At 33.6% G+C, this 21956-nt stretch overlaps 1 protein-coding gene across 1 annotated transcript in view; it reads right to left on the bottom strand.

The window, feature by feature from the left end:
• Nucleotides 1-1782: 1782 nt before the first annotated feature.
• Nucleotides 1783-21956, bottom strand: part of LOC133189461 (protein draper-like) — a 35414-nt gene continuing 15240 nt past the window's right edge. The window contains exons 3-9 of the mRNA XM_061324831.1: nucleotides 14879-15016; nucleotides 7989-8126; nucleotides 6425-6562; nucleotides 4388-4525; nucleotides 3462-3623; nucleotides 2601-2762; nucleotides 1783-1853 (exon numbers count right to left, since the gene is read on the bottom strand). Coding sequence (XP_061180815.1) covers nucleotides 1783-1853; nucleotides 2601-2762; nucleotides 3462-3623; nucleotides 4388-4525; nucleotides 6425-6562; nucleotides 7989-8126; nucleotides 14879-15016 — 947 coding nt within the window. The remainder of the gene's footprint in view (nucleotides 1854-2600; nucleotides 2763-3461; nucleotides 3624-4387; nucleotides 4526-6424; nucleotides 6563-7988; nucleotides 8127-14878; nucleotides 15017-21956) is intronic.

Below are 21956 nucleotides of genomic sequence, written 5' to 3'. Positions count from 1 at the left end.
GTTTAAAATTCAATTACTCCCCTTTGCTAAGTTTTGACCTTCAGGAAATCATTGAATATATTCAAACTGAAGAGGTTATTTAATTATATTACAATGCAAGAAAGAGTGTTATATATATCCGAACGAAATTAGAAAAAAGATTGGGTTTTTGGTCTGCAAAGTATGCTTTAATTTATATAATAATTTCTTAGATATTATAATAGATTTATATCAAGAATATCTATAGCGTATTATCTAGTTTGTTTACAGGTTTGAGATCATAATAATAAATATTGTTACTTAATCGGATTCAAAGAGCAAGGGGGGGGGGGGGGGGGGCTTATTGTAGTCGATGAGAATTAATAATGTGCAATTAAACAAGTGACTAGCGATTAATGATAAAAGTAATGCAGGTTTCAAAGTGGATATAGTTTGTGACAAGGCATTAGAAAGTGACCAGTGACCAATACGGGTTTCAAAGTGGATTCATTTTGTAGCAATGTATTAGAAAGGGACCAGTGTCTTAGTTTTTGAGACCAAGAGACCGCCCCTTAAGTACGCATGGCTGAAATATACATGCTTAATAAAGATAATAATTTCTCTTTGTTCAGGCCCGTAGGAAATAATAAAAATGTAATGTAAAGATCCCCCCCCCCCGAAAAAACAGGGCTTATCACGGTTGTGACGTTATTTTTGGAAGGACACAAGCATAAAGATGTTATGTTTTCTATAGTATTTTATATCGGTAAAAAATATATGGGGAATGGGGGGGGGGGGGGACACGTGCCCAGGGTCCTATGGCTATGTTGTTTATTTTATTACAACGGTAGACAAATGTTCGGTTAATCTTGCGATGGGCAAAATAATTATATATTCGATAATTATTTATAAGGAAACCGCTCGGGTCTCGCAAGATACATAACCAATCAATACACAAGTTCCAATACATGATATAATGGCCATAAAGAAAAAAAGATATAAAAGTCTTTAATAATGATAAAAAAAATTATTTTTTTAACAAAACAATGGACCATCTATACACCTTTAGGACTCCCAAAGGAGTTCGTATTAAAATTATTTAGTTCATTTGTGCCTTTTTAGTGTACACAGGAAATCTTGAAAGACATCGTAGTAGAGATAAAGAAAAATCGGGTTCGCTTTCTTAATGGTGTATATTCTGTATAGGCAATAAGGCTGTAGCCTACACATCATTTTCTTCCTGTAAAAAAAAATATTTATGCATACATGTATTTGGTTGAAAAATGGGTGAAAGTTGAACATAAATCTTATTTATTTACCAGTTACTGGAATATTTTTTCATCAAATGCAATAAAAGTATTTTTAGCAATCCACACTTTTATGCCTATCCAATTTTTACAGTATACAAAACTTTTAATTTTTATAGCTGGTTAAATCTAGAATTGAAATGTTATATTGAAGTCGATATCAGACTATTAAAAATGACAGCAACAGGAGTCTACGATTAGGACAGGGAATAGAAATTAGGAAATATGTTTTGAATAGTAGGAAGTCAAACATAAAACATTTTAAAAATTATATTTAGTTTATTCAGTAAAGAAGTTTCCATAATTTCCGAGCACTGTGTATGGATTTTAAAATTTCTCAATTTTATTAAGAGTGATCATGAAGATTTTAATTTCTGTATCATTAAAATATGTTTTTATTATTTATAATTATATTCACTGGAGAAAATGACAATGAGGAATGTATCCAAGATCGCAGAAAGTGGTCCTCCGACCGAACCCCCCCCCCCCCTATTGAGAGGGGCGACTCCCTCCTTGCCTATCCACAATTCGGCAATGATGCGCTTTTAGTAAAATCTCTAGCGGAAGGGAATATACACCACTGTTTCCCTATAGGAGAAATGCATAAAAATTAAGTTTTAAATTACTTATCTTGGTCTAAGGCTTTGAAAACTTGAATTTATTAAGAATTATATATGCAACACAAACTGGATTTTATTAAAATTTCCTATCAAATAGTAGATTAGTCTAACTGCACAAATGCAACTTTAAATGTAATTAAATGTATCCTTAATTAAATTATTGTGCAGTGTAAAGACCATCGTAAGTATTTCTCCCTCATCAATGTCCTTAGTAAATAATTTATCGACCTACTAATTTCGCAATTCAACGATACATATAATATTTTACATACATATCTATTGTTTTGTTTAATGAGGAAAATAAGATTTTATATATATTTTTCAAAATGTTACCCCAAAATTCATTTTTATTTCGTTCTGATACATATAACATTTTTTCTTACATTATTATTAAAGCAAATGACCCATTTGTTATAAATATATTCAGTGATTTCTTAATAGTAAAAACTTAATAAAGGGGAGTAATCAAATATTGAATCCGCCTTTTGATTGTTTAGTTTGGATCTTGAATCTCGAAACTCGAATTTCGAATCTCGTATTTCGAAACTCGAATCTCGAATGAGCCTTCTGGGCTTTCGTACGTTTGCAATGTATTCATTTCTAGATCCCCCTCCTCCTCTCCCTCTCTCTCTCTCTCTCAAAAATCAAGTTTTGCAAATTGTATGTTTTAAGAATTATAAAACCATAATTTTTAAAAAGTTATATATATGACTACCTTGCCGCTTGAAACACGATGATGACTTGGTTCCATTTGTGATATACCCTGTAGGACACATGATGCAGTGTTCCGAGATACTCCTATTGGTATAAAAGTCTTTTGGACACTCCTTACATGTACGAGAATTCCGATTAAACTCGGTGCCATCCTCACAAGATGCTGTTTTAAGATAAGAACAAATATCTGATGCTTGTTTTTTTTTATAAACGAAGTTATAGTTCAATATATGTAACATGAAGAACTGTCAATAGTATAACCTTTACCGTTTAGATTTAAATAGTCTTAGTAAAATGTGCGTTCATGCTGGTGAGATTTATTTCGAACCACCAGTACTTACATGAATTATTATATATAAAGCTTCATTCAAATCACACAGAAATGGTACGTAATTGTACAAAAGAAATAAATGAATAAATATACAGCTTTCACAGGGAACTTCCTTCATCCAGCCAAGCTGGCGTTTATTTTAATATCGGGTTATTATTTTTGTTCTGAAGATTATCATACTTTGAATTCTTTAGTGGATCAACATTTTGGAAAGTACACATGAATCCATTCTTTCGTCTCTCAGCATATGATATACATGTATACAGGTGACAAACACTACATAGATATGAATGGGTATGGCTGATACCCTTATCAGAATAAAACACTACATTACGGACTGTGATATAAACATGTATACTTCACTTATTTACCAGTACAGTAACTCTTAGATGCTGCGCCTTTAATTTCTGTAGTTGTACATGTATTCCTCTCCAAATCAATATATCCTGCCCCAATCGTGAAATAAATTCCATATCCAACAACAAAACATTGAATATCATTGAACATCTTGTACATATTTCATTTATTTACCTATACAGTAACTCTCAGAACGTGCTCCTGTGGTTTCTGTTGTGTTCTTTTCCGGAGGACATTTCTTACAGGAATTTTGCTCAATCTCGTCCTGGAACTCTCCAACAGGACAGCTTCCACATACAGTATCTGATATCACATATGTCCCTGGCAAACACACGGCTGCAAAACATTTTAATTACACTGAAACCGATTAACTCCATATTTTACCAGAGGGTGCTATAGACATTATAAAACAAAAGACAAGTGAGTCACCTAATTATAAATCAAATCTAATCCATGACTTTTTTTTTCGGTTGCTAATTATCCCGGTTAAATGAGAAAAATTATTTTTGTAACTTTTAAGCTGAATCCTTCCCGGACCAGAAAAAAATCTCATTTGTTTGTTGAAAAAAACCCATTTTTCTTGCACAAATAATATTTTTTCTCTCTCTCATTCTCTCTCTCTCTCTCTCTCTCTCTCTCTTATTTTTGCCAGCCTGAAGAATTAAAGAATCATGTATATTTCTATGTGTATCACTAATAACTTTGATATATCTGCTTCAAAATCTGACACCTTTGATCTTAAGAAAATTATAACTTTATATATTTGATATTTTCATTCCTTACGATTCTAAATATCACTGGACATGATTTTCAAACAGTAATAAAAACAAATAAGAAGCCAAAGGGCATTATTTTCATTTTTTTTTATAGACACATCATCGATATCTGATCTTTCCCCCCAAAAAAGGGATATTTTCTCTCCATATTTATTTGTTGATATCTTCCCCTTCCAATAAAGTTATCAATTCAGTATAATTATGTTCTTGCACTTGTATAACTTGACTCCTGATTATATAATTTTATCTATTTTCTAAATTCGATGGCAAAAAGAAAATTAAAATCAAAATTAAATTTAGAAGGGGATCCCTTTTCTTGCTTACAAATGTTACACATCAGTCCTTTCCACAGATAAGAACAGTTCTTGCAGCTTCCTTTAAAACGATCACAGGTTTCACCATCAAAACAGTTTCCACTACATATTTCCAGACAGTCTTTTCCGTATTCCCCGCTGTCACATGCTGTAAGAATGCATAATATTTATTCATTTATTCATTCCTTTGCTTAGTAACTTCCTTTTTATGAGAAACTAAACAAACAGCGATGTTTATCCTCAAGCAAATATAAACAGGTTTTTTTCCTACAAAGGTAATAACAAGATTGTTCCAACACAAACAGACGAAAAATAAGTTGATGTGAGTGACCTAGAAAAAATATAATAGCGGCGATGTGTACTTTGTGGATTATTAGGTAAGGGATTATATTTTTTAATAAGAAAAATATGTAACGTTAAGTGCCTGTGTGTTCCAAGGAACGCATGTTTCACCAGTTATGACATTATTAGAACTTAGTGTACTCAACTATTTGCATATTTTACATGCACTTGTCCACCGATAGTAAAATTGCAATAAAATAGTATCATCATAAGAGTGACAACCAAATGGAGATTTCATTTAGCAATCCTCAAAGCTGGAAAAAATTAAAACTGTTAGAAATAATTATTTTTGATTTATTCATTCGTGTTTATTTCAACAATTCCTCAGATTGGCAACTTGAGATTTCATACTAACTTCGGTTTTAATGCAATATATTACGAGGTAAATTTTTGACAAACAAAATGCTGAAACAAGAATATCAGCAGTCTCGCTTAAAGTCATTATTTCGTAAGTTCTATGGTTGATATAATGACCTTGTCAGCAAATACAATCTTTCATTAAGTCAAATGCTGACTGACTTTTTTCATACTAACGGACGGATTTTCCGTAATTTCCCGATCATGACAAGGAGCACACGGTGGGTGTGATCGGTCGGCAGGGGATGCTCACTCCTCCATGGCACCTGATCCCACCTCTGATGTCTTAGAGGACCGTGTTTGCTCTGCTCCTATTTTGTAATGTTTAATGGACTTTTGAGCTCGAATACTGTTCGTTATCTCCACATATTTCATTTACATCCACTGAATTTTATCTCCTTTATTTCTCAAGAAAACCGTTAGCGTTTATCAGTCAGTAAATACCACTAAGCAAATCACTTCTACAGATTTCATGAGCAGTGGCTGTTCCATCAATGAAACGTACAATGACGTACATATCAATATTACACTATTTTATCAACTAAATCCTACTTTAATTGATTATTTGTACATATATAAATATAATCAATAAAATGTTTTTTGTTTGTTTGTTTGTTTGTTAGTACGGGAATTAGCATTGCAGCTAATGCAGAAAAAATACATAACCCCCTTACGCGTGTTATGCATTTATACTGCAACAGCTGCAACATAAATTCCCATATTTCCAGCCCAAGAATGCATTCCATTGTTTAATTGTCAGCAAATAACAATACTTAAAGTACTCTCTCGACTCAATTTTATAGTACTCATGAGCAAAGACAATCGGGTATGGTTCCCCCTTTCCATTTTCCAACTTCTAAATCAGGGATTTATATATTTTTTTCCATTCGTGCATTCTGAGTAATATGCGTTACATATTACCGATAATGTAACCCTTTCAAGATGTTTTTAAATATCCCATTTTCGACTCATAGTATACATTAAAAGAAAAAAAAAGACTTGCAGATCGTTCCTCGTCGTCTGCCTCATCTCGTGCTAGACTTCACGTGACTGTACATGAAAGTCTAAAACATGGAATATGCATACATCGTAAAAAAATTGTTACACATCTTCCTTTTCTTTCATTCTTCCATGTTATTTCTAATTACCACCCGTTTCTAAACATTTCAGTTCAAACACTAACATCTAGGGTAAATTTTGTTGGTCTGCTGCACAGGAAAGTTTTTTTCCAAACAAAAATTTTCTTATGAAATGTTTCTAACAGAAAAAAATTAACGTGGTCCATGAAGTATTTCTGACTATTCATTCTATTCAATTTTTGAATGTTTTAGGATTTACTTATACTTACAAATATTACACAAAGGTCCTTTCCATCCGGCAGAACAATTACTACAGTTTCCATAGAAACGATCACAGGTTTCATCATTCCAACAGTTTCCACTACACCTCTCTAAGCAGTCTTTACCATATTCTCCGCTTTCACAAGCTGAAGTATATGAGAGGTATTATTTGTTATTTCAAACAGATATTCTTTTAATCTTTCTTTCCAAAGCTTTCCTCTTTCATTATTCTGAAAAAGAAAAATCATCCACAAGTTAAACTGTAAACCTTTCAAACCATCTTTAACATGGTTTATTTTTTTAAATTAAGAAATAAAGCAAGAAAACGACATTTGTCAACTTTTGAAAACTTTATTATTCAAATTTTCTTAGGGCAGGTCTACTCTTGTAAATGTTTGGTACGGTAACTTCACCATGCATCGGACACCCTCGTACTTCAAGAAGTCCTAGCGACATCGCTACCGACCGAATATAATCAAAATGGAACTTAACATGTAGTATGTGATTAAAATATATTAAACTTGTGACACAAAAACATGGTATTTATTGAGGAAATGTCATTAAAAACGATTTTTTTTTAAGTGAATTCACCATGGATCGGACAATATTCACTATGCATCGAAGAAAGGGTATTTTGAACCGAAATAAAATGTCATACCTTTATCTCGGTGGTTTTAAATTAGTGATATGAAAATATTTTAATATTTTATCTAAAAATCAACTTTTTAGTTTAATTTGATTGACTATATCAATCTACAAATGTGGAGAGATTTTAGTTGCATCCCTTTGCTTTAGAAAGGTTTTATAATGCTAGTAATATGGTAATATGGTCCAGAGTTATCATCTTCTAGTTTTTAGAAGTAAATTGAGTCCACTTTTAGTCGTCATATACCGATAAATTGTATTTTCACTTACTATTTAGAGTTTTTATTTTCTATTTCCGCAAAAAAAAAAAAAAAAAAAAAAAAAAAAAAAAGACAGCCGACAGGTTCTATACGAGATCGAAGATTTAGTGGTTACAGATGCATCGAAAAGTGTCCGATGCATGGTTAATTTTTGTCCAATACACGGTGAATGAACATACAAGTAAAAAACAACTCTAAGAAAATTTATACAGACTTTCTGAAAAAATTCTGTAAAATTATCTATCATTGACACATTTCACCTTATACCAACTTGTTCCCTCGAGTCTAATAAAAGGAACACAACTCTAGAAAAAATTCTGGTTACTCCTCTTTAATGATGTCAAATATAACGTAACTTCAAGGCCATTCTCGTGGTATTTTTATCACAGCATGATAATAACTTTCAGCATCATTAAAATGTTTAAATCTTCAGCTTAAAGATGGAAACAAGTTAAAACACAGAGACATTTAGGAATGATGCAAGTTTATTTTTTATAGTTGTCCGAAGCAAGGAATGAGTCCAATGCATGGTTAACTAACCCTATATTTGGAAACGTTTTATCGCAATTATGTTGGCAAAGATTTTAACAGAAAGAGTGGTAACAATTCTCTTTTGCCTTACGAATTAATTAGTTCTTCAAAAGAGAAAGGCTTTCTTCTTACTTACAGACATTACACATAGGACCTTTCCATCCAGCAGAACAGTAACTACAGTTTCCATAGAAACGATCACATGTTTCACCATTCAAACAGTTTGCACTACACTTCTCTAAGCAGTCCTCTCCATGTTCTCCGTCATCACAGGCTGAAAGAATAAAATCATATATTACTGTAAGATGGCCACCCTGGAATAGGGGCTTTACAATATACAATTATGTACTTATGCAGCATTTCGAAAGGTCACTCTGTAATTCTTCATTTATGTCTCTCAGTAAGGACAAGTTTTGTTTTGGTCGGTGGAATCAACCGTGCATTCAAGGGTAAAAAAATGATTTGGAAATAACATAAAATATTGATTCTGATTGCATTAGAAACGAACTCCAGTGGTGCTTAGTGTATTTAAAGTCAAGAATTTTACTTGTGGATCAATTCCTTTAAAACCTTTCTCCAAGGTTCGTGCAAGCACGTTTTGATTTTAGAGGAAGGTCTGTCTTCGTTTCAGTGTCTTTCATCGTTTCTTTTGTTCGTTCATTGCTGCGTGCATTATTTCATTCTACTCGTCCAAAAAATGTTCGCAACTGTTCTTGAAGAGAAAGTAACTGGTCTTGCGGATGACACCTTAAAAACGCACGGCCTGTTTCGCGGCAGGCGTTTGCACGATAAAAGTGCTCCATGGCCCCAAGTGTTGAGTAAAATGGTTAATTTGAAATCTTTCACTGGTATATGGTGCCGTCTCATATAAATGATATAATCTTGCAACGGACGATAAACATCAATCAATAAATATAATGAAAAATATCATTTACTATTCCAATGAAATGCGTTCTAGTATTTATTTTAAACTGGTCCCATGCCAGAGACAATAACATACATACAGTATATCTATATCTAGTCATCTACAGCTTTTCTGATTACAGTTACTATAGTACATTGTAAATTGCAATTCAACTTGAAGTTCCAAGCACATCAGTAGCATCAGCTTTCTTATATTCAGTTTACTTTGCAAAGTATTCTTAACTTAAAAAAAAATATTGCACTGTTACTACATTGACAGGTAAATCAAATTTACATACATGTAATTTAAGTGCAATTTAGTTTTGTTTGTTTGTTTGTATGTTGTTTAACGTCCCTCTCGAGAATTTTTCACTCATATGGAGACGCCACCACTTGCCGGTGGAGAGCTGCAAATTTTGTCCTATACTCGGCACTTACGGCCATTGAGTAGTGAGGGATCTTTTTCGTGCCATCACCTACTGCGACACGGGATCTCGGTTTATACGGTCTCATCCGAAGGACCGGTCTCCACGTCCCACAGTGCCATCGTAAAAATAGCATTTATGAACCTAAATGTGTTTTTGACAATCATTGTAAAGGGAGAGTTATCTCCTACTTAAGAAATAATTAGGAAGAGTTATCCAATCTTGCTCACTGCTAGGGGGCATCTCAAACAGAAACTAGAAATATGTCCATAGGACATGAATGCCCCGCGGGAGGTATATTAGCAATGCAACATTTTAACACAAATTGAGAAAAGTGAGGTCAAGGTCAAAGGAAAGGTCAAGGTGAAAAAATATTGATGCAGTTGAATAACTTACATTAGTATGTATCAGCATATGAAGTTTGACACAAATTTAAGAAAAGTGAGGTCAAGGTCATGAAAGGTCAAGGTCAAAATTGTTTATGCAGTTGAAAAGGTGACATCAGTAAGTATTAGCATATGAAGTTTGATAAAAATATTATGAATGGTTTTTAAAACTGAGCTAAACACTTATTTAAGAAAAGTGAGTTCAAGGTCAAAGGAAAGGTCAAAGTCAAAAAATATTGATGCAGTTGAATAGCTCTCATCAGTATGTATCAGCATATAAAGTTTGACATTAATTTAAGAAAAGTGAGGTCAAGGTCAAAGGAAAGATCAAGGTCAAAAAATGTTAATGCAGTTGAATAGCTCTCATCAGAATGTATCAGCATATGAAGTTTGATTACACTTACTTGAATGGTATCTTTAAAACTGAGCTAAACACTAATTTAAAAAAAGTGAGGTCAATGTCAAAAGAAAGGTCAAGGTAAAAAATGCTGATGCAGTTGAATAGCATACATCAGTATGTATCAACATATGAAGTTTGATTACACTATCTTGAATGGTATCCTTAAAACTGAGCTAAACACTAATTTAAGAAAAGTGAGGTCAAGGTCAAAGGAAAGGTCAAGGTCAAAAAATGTTGATGCAGTTGCATAGCTCTTATCAATATCTATAAGCATATGAAGTTTGATATACATTTTGGATAGTTTCTTTGGAACTGAACTTTAAACAAAGCTAAACGCAAAGTGTGACGGAAGGACAGAAGGATGGAAGACGGATTTGACAAACACAAACACTATATGCCCCGGCCATATTCATGGCGGGGCATAACAAACGAGAGAGAGTCACGCTGATATTGTAGCTGGAAGTTTTTTCACAGTTGTTCAGCTGATGTGTGTTTTTTCAGCTACCAGCGTGTTGAATCGTAAGTTTTGAGGAGTTTGCAATCAAAGTTGGTGCATGGACAATTAGGAGATCTGTAGAGACAAGAACATTTGTATTTTCTTAACTGTGATAGAAAGCGCGCATTCAGCGTGGGGTGTTACGCAATATGTAAGAATACGTTCCTTGCTTTTTGACTATGTTACCGAGGTAAAAGTGTACTCAGTAGAAATACCTATTTTTCAGTTGTTTGAACTCAATTTTTTTTCTCAATTTGAGAATTTATAAATAATATTCCACTTGGCTTGGAACTGTGGTAAATTTAGCCGTGCATGCTGATTGGCCGATTTTTACAATGGAATGCAGATGTAAACAAAACTGTCGAGAATGGTACGTGTGCTGATTATTGGGAGTTCACATGTTTTACATTTACAGTCATCGAAAGCAGAATTTAAGAACTTTGGCTTGTTGATTTTTACGGTATATCGGGGGCTCGGATTACAAATTTTCAACATGTTAAAAAAACTCGAAGATGCGATTCATGCATCCAAGCCTGATGTTGTGATTATGCAAAATATGTGGAAATGATTTAGACTCGTGTGAAATGTGTGGAAGTGAAACTGGGCGGAGGATCTGGCTAGAGAAATAAATTGTGCCTCTTGCTGTGACGATGCAGAAATTATCTTAACAGGTGATTTTAATATAGACTTATTCAAAGACCCCCCACAAAGTTGGACATATGCTTTAGAAGAGTTTGGTTTTTGACAATTAATTACAGCACAAACCAGAGTAACTGATACCTCAAGTACCCTAATAGATCACTTTTACACCAATAAACCAGATAACATGTGTGAAGTGAATGTACCTTATATAGCCATCTCTGATCACTGCCCAATATGTGCCTGTAGAAAAACTAAATGCATGCAGCAAAAAGGAAAACACATAGAAATTCAGTATAGAGAATTCAAAAAGTTTGATGAAAATAAATTCCTCCAAGACTTAAAAGATGTAGACTTTAACAATCTCCTCCAGATGCATGACCCTAATGAAATACTAACTGAATTCTACGAATTATTTAATAGCGTACTTAACCAGCATGCACAAGTTAAAACCAAACGAGTAAAGAGTGAAATCCGTCCTAAATGGATGACACAAGAAATAAACGATGCTAGACACTTACGTGACTCTTACCACAAAGAAGGAGATATGGAAAACTATAGACTTTATCGGAACAAAGTTAGTCTTCTTATAGATAAATCAAAATCTTCATACTATAAAACAGCGATTGAACAGAGTTCAAATCCCAAAGAAATGTGGAATTATCTTAATCAATTAAAATGTAATTCAAAGAAAGAACTCCATCTCATGTGTTTTCTAACGGGGGAATTATTGATAATTTACAGGATATTGCAAATACTTTTAATAACCACTTTTCAGATGTCTCAAACAAGCTTCTTTTGAAAATGCCAAAACATGAGTATGATCCAAATATACTACGTAATTTTGTAAGGTCTAAGCTTGATGATGAAACCTTTTTTAGTATTCATCTAATTGAGGAAAGTGAAGTTTTTCACATGATAAATTCTCTTAATATCAATAAATCAGCTGGCGTTGACTTTATTGGACCGCGTCTTTTGAAAGTCGCATCTAAATATATATGTAAACCTATAACTCATCTTATTAACGCTTGCATAGTAAGTGGTTTTTTCCCGACAAATTGAAAACAAGCCAAAGTAACACCTATTTTTAAGAAAGGTGACAAAGCTGACCCGAGTAATTATCCTCCAATTTCTATTCTACCGACTATATCTAAATTGATAGAAAAAACATGTACCTAAGCTAATACAAAATTTCACTAATGAATTTAATCTACTAACACAATCCCAGTCGGGGTTTAGAGAACTCCATTCGTGTCAAACTTCACTTACAAAACTAACAGAAAGTTGGCTTAATGCAATGGATCGTGGTGATCTAATCGGTATTACATTTATAGATTTTAGTAAAGCATTTGATTTGGTGAATCATAATATTCTTCTAGAGAAATTAATCCATTACAAATTTGACCATACAGCTATAAAGTGGTTAAGTCATATCTTTACGACAGGACCCAGTGTGTTAAATTTGGGACATGTGTCTCCAATATTTTATCCGTCACAGCAGGAGTACCACAGGGCTCAATTTTGGGTCCACTTTTATTTTTATTGCACATAAATGACCTTCCGTTACATGTAAACAATTCAAATATTTATATGTTTGCTGATGATGTAACTCTGTATTCTAATAATCATAATGCAAGATGTTTAGAAAATACACTAAATTCAGATCTTTGCGAGATTGAGAAATGGTGTGCTCAAAACCAAATGGTATTTAATGTAGACAAAACAAAATGTATGCTAATGGGGACACAGCAAAGAAAATCAAAACTAGATAATCCAAATTTTCAACTTTATGCCTCAGACAAAACAATTGAAATGGTTGAAACTGAGAAACTTCTTGGTGTACATATTGAGGATAATTTACAGTATGCAAATCATATTGATTCAGTTTGTAAAACCATAAACTATAAGTTATTTACTCTACGTAAGATAAAAAAATATCTTCCCCTACATACCAGAAAACTATATTACAATGCTTATATTCTACCATCTATTAACTATTGTTTGACTATTTGGGGTAATACCCCCAAGCAGGACATAGGTAGACTATTTAAATTACAAAAAAGGGCAGCCAGGATTATTCTTGACGCAAGTCCTGATTCTTCTTCTAAACCACTGTTTGAGAAACTTGGATGGTTAACAGTTTATGAGCTAGTTGATCTATACAAATACATATTATTATACAAAATTTTCAGCGGAATGACTCCCGAATATCTTTGTAATTTATTTGAATTTCACTCCTCAGCTTCTTATAACCTGCGATCGGAAAGTAATTATGACCTTAAATTACCTAAGTTCCGTACAAACGTATTCAAGACCTCTTTTCAGTACTCAGGTGTGCACTTACGGAATAATCTTCCCCAGCACATAAGACTCTCTCAATCTCTACGAGCATTTAAGTGTAATGTAGAAAATTACATTATCAGCAGTCGTACAATTATTTGAGCACAGTAAGATTTTGATATCCTATCTACAATGTGATTGTTAGTTGTATGTACATATTACCAGACATGGACACTCTATTCATAATTTTGTGATTGTAATTCCTTAAGACTATATCTGTTTTATGTTGAATTGTATATTTACATGTGTACTTGTTTATCTTTGTAATTGACATACAGAAGGCCCTGAGGAAGAATAGTGCATGCACTAACCAGGTTACCTTCTTTATATAAAGTTTTATTATTATTATTACATGCATGTAAATTTGTCAATGGATACAGACTAGTCAATAAGATAATTACTTTAGACCAAGAGGTTTTGTTTGTATGTTGTTTAACGTCTCTCTCCAGAAGTTTTCACTCATATGGAGACGCCACCACTTGCCGGTGGAGAGCTGCAAATTTTGTTCAATACTCGGCACTTACGGCCATTGAGCAGTGAGGGATCTTTTTCGTGCCAGCACCTAATGCGACACGGGACCTCGGTTTATACGTTCTCATCCGAAGGACCGGTCTCCACGTCCCACAGTGGGATTCGAACCCACGACGTAAGGATCAACTCCTTACTCCGCGACTCTAGAGCAGACGCTCTAACCATTGCGCCACGCGGGCGACTCGTTTTAAAGTTAAGAATAAAAGTTTGTAGATCTCTTTAACGGTTGGGGGCTCTGAGATATTATGTATTAACGCCCCACCAGAAAACGTTTTGTACATATAAAGAGGTTTTTGTGGAAATCCGATAGGGCCATGTAGTTCACTATCGCACCATCGGGCATCGACTAAAGGGCCGATGGCGCGATAACGCGATGGCGCGATGAAGATGAAGCGCTGGAGTGATGACGACGACGCGATGGTCCGATAGCACTGACGATGATGCGATAGCCCAACAATGCGACGGCAATGGTGCGATAGTACGATGGAGTGATAGTGAACATCGACATCGCTTCATCATTTTCGTATCATCGCTTTTTTGTCATCACACCGTCATGTCATCGCTATCGTACCATCGACTCATCGCTTCATCGTGCTATCGAATCATCGACATCGATTGTCGCGCCATCGTATCATCATTATCGCGCTTTCGCTCCAACACTTCTTCGTCATCGTACAATCACTTCCTCGTAGTCGCATTATTGCATCATTTCACTATTGGCCCAAACCTCGATGGTGCTATAGAGAACTACAAGGCCCTATCCGGATTCCATAGGATTTTATCACAAACATTATATTGGCACACTTTCAAACAATTAAAATAATTCTGGTCCATATAGACTTCTTTCTATTCCTATGTCTTAAAGGTTATTGTTAGAATAGATGTTTTATCTATACATGTACTTACACACATTACACATGGGACCTTTCCATCCCGCAGAACAGTGACTACAATTTCCATAGAAACGATCACAGGTTTCATTATTCAAACAGTTTCCACTACACCTCTCTGAGCAGTCTTTTCCATATTCATTGTTTTCGCAAGCTGAAAAAGACACTGCAATTATCTGTACATGTTTCATTCATACTGACATACATGTACATGTACATGATTAAGCTTATAAAGGATATTCATTTGCGTATTCGAGTGGTTCTTTTCCAATGAATAATAAGATCCGCCTACCTGCAAAAGAGGTAAAAGTATTCCTTTAAAAGGAATGATCGGTATTGGATATCAATAGTCAGCATCATGAAATGTCTTGAAATAAGTTTGTTTTTCTTTTGTAGTTGGTTAGACTATTGTAAAAATCATCGTTTATCAAATTTATTTTAAATGACTTAAAATTAATATTTGCTTTCTCAGAATGTAATTTCTTTTTTTTTCTTTTTTTTTTTTATTTAAAATTATTCCCCATTATAAAATGTGAAAATAAAGTAGAGATTTGATTCCTCCACCCTCAAAGCTAAAATTAATTAATATTGTTCGAAACAATAATTTTTGATTTATTCATTCATGTTTATTTCAACTATTCCTCAGATTCGAGAGATTTCATACTGGGTTTATTTCTACTGCAATATTGTCAGCCCACAGCTATACTTAAATTACTCTCCCGACTCCCTATCCCGATTTATTATAGGATTAATCGTTCTTTTTGAAAAATTTATCCATGTGAAAACTCTTGACATTTTACTCACAAACTAGATAAAAGTGCGAAGTACTTTTATGTTAAGTTTGTAAGTAAAATGTCAAGAGTTTACACATCGATAAATTTTTCAAAAAGAACGTTTAATTCTTATAATTCCAATTACGAAGTTTAAAATTATTTCTCTTTGGAGCCTGCATACAATCCTTTGTTTTAGGAATGACTCTAATTCTTGGCCAAATTATTCGAGTATAACCTGGTTTGGGTCAGTTTACGCTTTATAATCCGCGAAGCGGATTATAAAACACCGTAAACTGACCCAAACCAGGTTATACTCGAATAATCTGGACAAGAATTAGGGTCATTCCTTATAATTTAGTTTTAAAATCATTAAAAAACTATGGGTGTAAAATTTCGTTGCTTTTTATTAGTTCAAATTTGCCGCTCAATAATACAACCGTAGTAACGGAAGTGATGGGAAGCGAGGGGAGGTAAAAACTGATACACAGGCCTAGCAGCATTGTTGTTTGTTTAAATGTGGTAAGATCAAATTATTGTTTGAAGTTAAAGGTACATTTATTAAATCTGGAATTTTCCATCAATTCCGAGGACAGGAAATGAGAGGTATGTATGGATACAGATGATTCAGCTGGTTCTCAGGGAGGTGTGTCCCCATACCAAACCAGGTTATACAGAAATAATTTGTGTTTCTTTTTGAATATTAACCAACCAGAGGCTAGAATACAAACAAAATTAAATTATTTCTGAATACAGCGTGGGAATATTTTATGTCGCTATGTGGAAATGAATCGATAAAGTTTAACTTAAATTGTAAAAAAAAATCAATAAAACAAACTTATAAAAACTCTTCGACGAATATCGTAAATACAAGTAGACTTTAGAAGAATTCGTCCTTGACCATGTTGACATTAACGACAGACGCTCTAAAATAAAAGTGGCATACCGACGACACCCTTGATTTGCTCTGGTTTGTTTAAAGACGGGACAGAATATAGGATGTAGAAATATGAATTTGATGCTGATAAGGCAAGATTCTGAGGTACGTTTCTCTTTCCTATCAGCTACCGCGAACTGAGCTGATTTGCTTAGCATTTAGGAACGACGATAATATCCTAAAACGTTAGAGATTTTTACTCGTGATCTGACAGTGACATAAACATAACATTCCCGTCTGTCAGTCCTGTATGTCGTCAGTATTGCTTTTATTCAATTTAAAGTTTTTGTAATCGTTTAGCTAAAACGAACTAAAAGTAACGATTTGTTTCAGTTTTTTTTTTTTACCAAAAAAGCTACATGTAGGACAAGAAAGTACTTCTGGTCTGGTTGAGAGATTTATCGATGTGTAAACTTTTTCTTGAATTTGCTCTCGTCCAATCAAAACACAGGAAATCAATCAATAAAATTAAATTGAAATTATTTAAGAAATAAATTTAATTTTTAAAGATTCATGAGGACATAAACTACGACGCTTCATGCCGGCATATTTCATGAAGCGCGTTAGCGCTTCATGATAAATATGCCGGCATGAAGCGTTGTAGTTCATCTACCTCATGAACTTTCAAAAATCAAATTCATTTCTTACGAGGGGTTATCAAAAAGTTCGTGGACTGACGCGATAAAATTAATAATATGTAGTCTTTGCTTACAGAATTTATGCGGAACGTAAAACAACAAAAGTTTAAGAAATGTTGAAAATTTCAGCTTGATACGTTGATAATTTGCCAAATTATTCTGAAATTAAAAAGACTTTATGTGATCACCCGGCGCTGTCGCCGTTTAGTGTCATGACGTCCGCTTAACGTCATTGTTTCTTAATGTCCGCTCTCTCTACCTCATACACACTTATCTTGATGAGATTACCTGGAGTTAAGTAAGGACTTAAACCCGTCTTATTTATATGAATTTAAAATGTCATGAGCAGCTGTTTTCAATGCATATAATATTGTAAATTGATCTTTATATGGGGAAAGATCCTCACTTGATTATGCCAGAATACTTAGATTGTTGGAGTTCAATTTCTAACACACATGATCAACGTCACTTTTCGACGTGACTGACTTTTGACACCCTGACTCCAGTTTAACATTCCTTAGGTCAATACCAGTTTTTCCAGGAGCGAAACTCTATAGAGTGTTTGAAAAAGAATCCCCTCCCCCCTTTTGACGTTATTTTCAAGCCCATAATTGTTTGGACACTCCATATAAAATTTACGATAAAATTTCATAGAAATTACAAAATGGGGTAAAAACTGTAAATTATACTGAACAAATGTGTTGTATCACATGCCTGAATTAACGAGATTTTTTGATGACAAATACTCATATCTAAAGAGTTTTTCTCAGTTACACTCAGGTAGAAAAAAACGTCATATTTGAGGTTGCGCCGCCTGGACATACCTTTGCTTACAAAAACACTAACAATTTATTAAAAAATAAAAATTATGATTTATGGTTTATTCTATAGATAGAAAAGATGATGCGAACTTAATGTGTAAAAATTCATTGATGTACTAAAAGCGGTTTTAATTTTATGACGCTAGTCCACGAACTTTTTGATAACCCCTCGTATATTTACATTATTTTCTGATGAGTTGCCACAAATTACGCCATAATCAAGTACGGCATTATGACGTAACAATGGAGATATTCATGCTCATCGTTGGTAGTTCATGAGAAAATGAATAATCTTCTAATTTGCAATGAATCTTAAGGAAAAATATTTGGAAAGGTAAATATTGTCATATGAATCACCGATATTCTTTTAAATTTCCATTTTTTGGTTAATGTGTATCAAACAATTTTATAGTAGTCATGAGCAAATTCTCTTTGGGTTGGGAAATCCACCCTTTTTTCCATTCCGCAGGTATGATAAGGCAGTACCCAGATCATATTTCGGTGAATTTAGACTTTTTCTCGTAAAATGTAACATTGAAAAAACGGTAAAGCCATAGATAAAACATTTAAGGAATGTTTTTAAGTTTTGTGTGAGTTATTGGTGTGTAGATCACACAGACTTGTCACATAGACATATTTCATGAAGCACCAATAATTCACACTAAAATTAAAAACATTCCTTATATTTACATTTTATATGTTTAAATGCACCAAAAATATACTCAATGTTTGAATTTCTCGCTGCCCTATATCGTCAAACACAGCAAATGTAAATATTTAAGGAATGTTTTTAAGTTTTGTGTGAGTTATTGGTGTGTAAATCACACAGACCTGTCACGTAGGCATAGCGCACTTCATGAAAAATATGCCTACGTGCAAGTCTGTGTGATTTACACCAATAATTCACACTAAACTTAAAAACATTCCTTATATTTACATTTTACAAGTTTAAAAGCACCAATGATATAGTAAATATTTGACTTTCTTGCTGCCCTTTATCGTTACATTTTTATTGACGTCTCTGTAGCCTCATTGTGACGTCACTTTAGCGCGGGTTTCTCCGTGTATATTTCTACGCGTGAGTATACACAAAAATGGTTTTCAAATCAATTTCACAGTTGGCTTAGTAGAAAAACACAGCAAATTGGAAAAGCTATAGATAAAGCATTTACTATTATTATCCTTTGTATAGACACCATTGAGTCTTAGGCTAAAAGAAGCACTCCACTATCACGTCCATTAATAGAAAAATTACCTTAATGAAAAAGTGAAAGGTTCAACACCATCCCGGAAATAGTTCATTCTTTTTGTGAAAATAATTATGTAAAAACATCATTCGGTCATGAAAAGCGCTGCTAGAATCCTACTCTCCCGACACAGAAAAATTTTTTCCAAAGTTTCGCAAGAAACCTTAATTTTTTTTTTTTTTACAATTTGTACATACGATCAAGGAATTGTCATCTGTTAATGTTAACCACATGATTCTAGCAACACTTTCCAAGATCTTTAGAATACAAGCTTTCGAAAAAAAAAAAAATTATGTTTCAAAGTATGCGGCTGTAGTGTTGCACTTTTGGCATCTTTGTTGTTATAACGACAGAGGAAAGGCTGATCTGCGTCTGTTCATTATACGAAAATATGATAAGAGAAAATCAGCGTACCTGATTCTCAATCTTTAATTCCTTGTGAATCACATATAACATTCACGGTAAATGCTTTAAAATTCCCATTTCATATATTTGTTTACATGAATTCTCGTCACGCTTAATTTTCACTCGGCAAATATTTGATCACTACTTATGACGTCATGGGTTTGGTATTTAACCCCCGTGATGAATACTTAGCTATTTATACCATCCAAAAACGACAAAATTTAGTTCATACAGGGTGTCCCAAAATATATACCATTTGAAACACCTGCCACAAACACATCCCTTGGCCAATTTCTTTGATATATGTCTCGAAAAATATTTGATTAAGTACAATTTTATAGCAACAAAATATTCCAAAAATATCTCACACTTATGAAATTGCAACGTAACAAATTTACATCAAACTTTTGCAAAAAACTGCAATTTCAATCAAAATGGATTTTGAAAAGAGCTAGCTACCCTCATTTTGAAACTGTAATTATCAATCCTAATCTAAGGTTACTGCTGCTAAACCCAAACCAGAGTCCTAAACATATATAAAAGGTTTACCTCTGATGAAAATCCAGAAGTTACTAACGAGTCAGGCACTGTTGTCTCAAGTTAAGGAATTTTGTGCAATGACTTGACATTATCATTACACACATAGGACATCATTTAGAGGGCATCATTTAAAAACCATAGCATTTTTAAAGATGAACTCATTTTGTTGCTTTCTTTTTAATGACTGTCATATTAGGTGAATAAAATTGGACAGTATATGCAGTGTTTCTGATGCATATGTTGTAATTCAATATTGATTACATTAGGTTTTACAGAATCTTGAAATGGTATATATTCTGGGACACCCTGTATAATGTGTTTGAATGATTCCATTCTTTTCTTGGACCTGAAATTGAACTTTATTATAGATAATAAGAAAGTTCACGTCATACAGCTTAATATGACGTCATATTGTATAGGCAAGTAGGATATCCCTGGGTGTAGCCTTTACATACCCGCGTCCCCTCCCCCTTGTAAATCAGGGATCGACACACTTCCTTCTTATTCATATACTCTGAGTATTACGCGTTACATATTACCGATAATATATTATCCCCTTTGTCTCTATAAGCTGTTTTAAATATCCTGTTTTCGACTGATAGCAAATATTAAAGGGTGAAGGTGATGAACAGTGATCAATCTAATAAAAAACTTAAACCAATTCAAACATGTAAACAGGGCATAAACACGGATCCAATGGAAACTCCGGAGGTGGGATCAGGTGCCTAATAGGAGTAAGCATCCCATGTTAACCGGTCACACCCGCCGTGAGCCCTATGTATTGATCAAGTACACGGAACATTCCGTCGTCAAATTTACTACAAAACTGTAAGAATTAATATATGAAAGAATTCTTTGATTAAAGTGAAAAAAAAAACATCCACAGGTTAAACTGTTAACGATTAATTTTTGCAATGCTGTTGTCATTCACAGTTTTGGAAAAAAGAGAGAAAGTTTGCAATTTTCCTTCGTCGGCTTCACCACCTCCCCTATACTTCACATAATTGTAAGTTAAAAGTGGACAAAACATGGAATATGCATACACCCCAAAATGTTGTTATACATTATCCTTTCCTTCATTCTTCCATTTCATTTCTGAATACCACCGACTTGTAAGTATTTCAATTAAATCACAAACATCTACAGAAAATTTTGTTGCTCTGCTGCAAAGAAAAGGTTTTTCAAACAAATTTTTGTCAGGAAAGTTTCTAACAGAAAAAAATGAACGTAGTCCATGTAAACGTAGGATTTTTGACTATTCATTCTCTTTAATTTTTAAATGGTTTAGGATTTACTTGTACTTACAAATATTACACAAAGGTCCTTTCGATCCGGCAGAACATTTACTACAGTTACCATAGAAGCGGTTACAGGTTTCACCATTTAAACAGTTTCCACTGCACCTCTCTAAGCAGTCTTTACCATATTCTCCGATATCACAAGCTGAAGTATATGAGAGATATTTAATATTTCAGACACATACCTCTTTTATTGTTTATCCTATTTCCTCTTTGACTGTAGTGGAAAAAGAAAAAAAAAATCCACAGGTTATACTGCTACCGTTAAATTTTTGCAATGTTATCCTCATTCACAATTTTGGAAAATTATTTACCACATTTTACAAGCATATTTACCAAGGTTTATTTATTTATATACATTGAAAAAACCTTATTATTCATATATTCTTAGGGCAGGTATGTTCTTATAAATGTTTCGAATTTTTGGAAAAGTTTTAT

Source organism: Saccostrea echinata, unplaced genomic scaffold (genome assembly GCF_033153115.1).
Source record: "Saccostrea echinata isolate AGI-Se365-2 ecotype Australia unplaced genomic scaffold, CSIRO_AGI_Sech_v1 ptg000018l, whole genome shotgun sequence".
Classification (NCBI taxonomy): Eukaryota; Metazoa; Mollusca; class Bivalvia; order Ostreida; family Ostreidae; genus Saccostrea; species Saccostrea echinata.
This window is presented reverse-complemented; position numbering and strand designations above follow the sequence as displayed.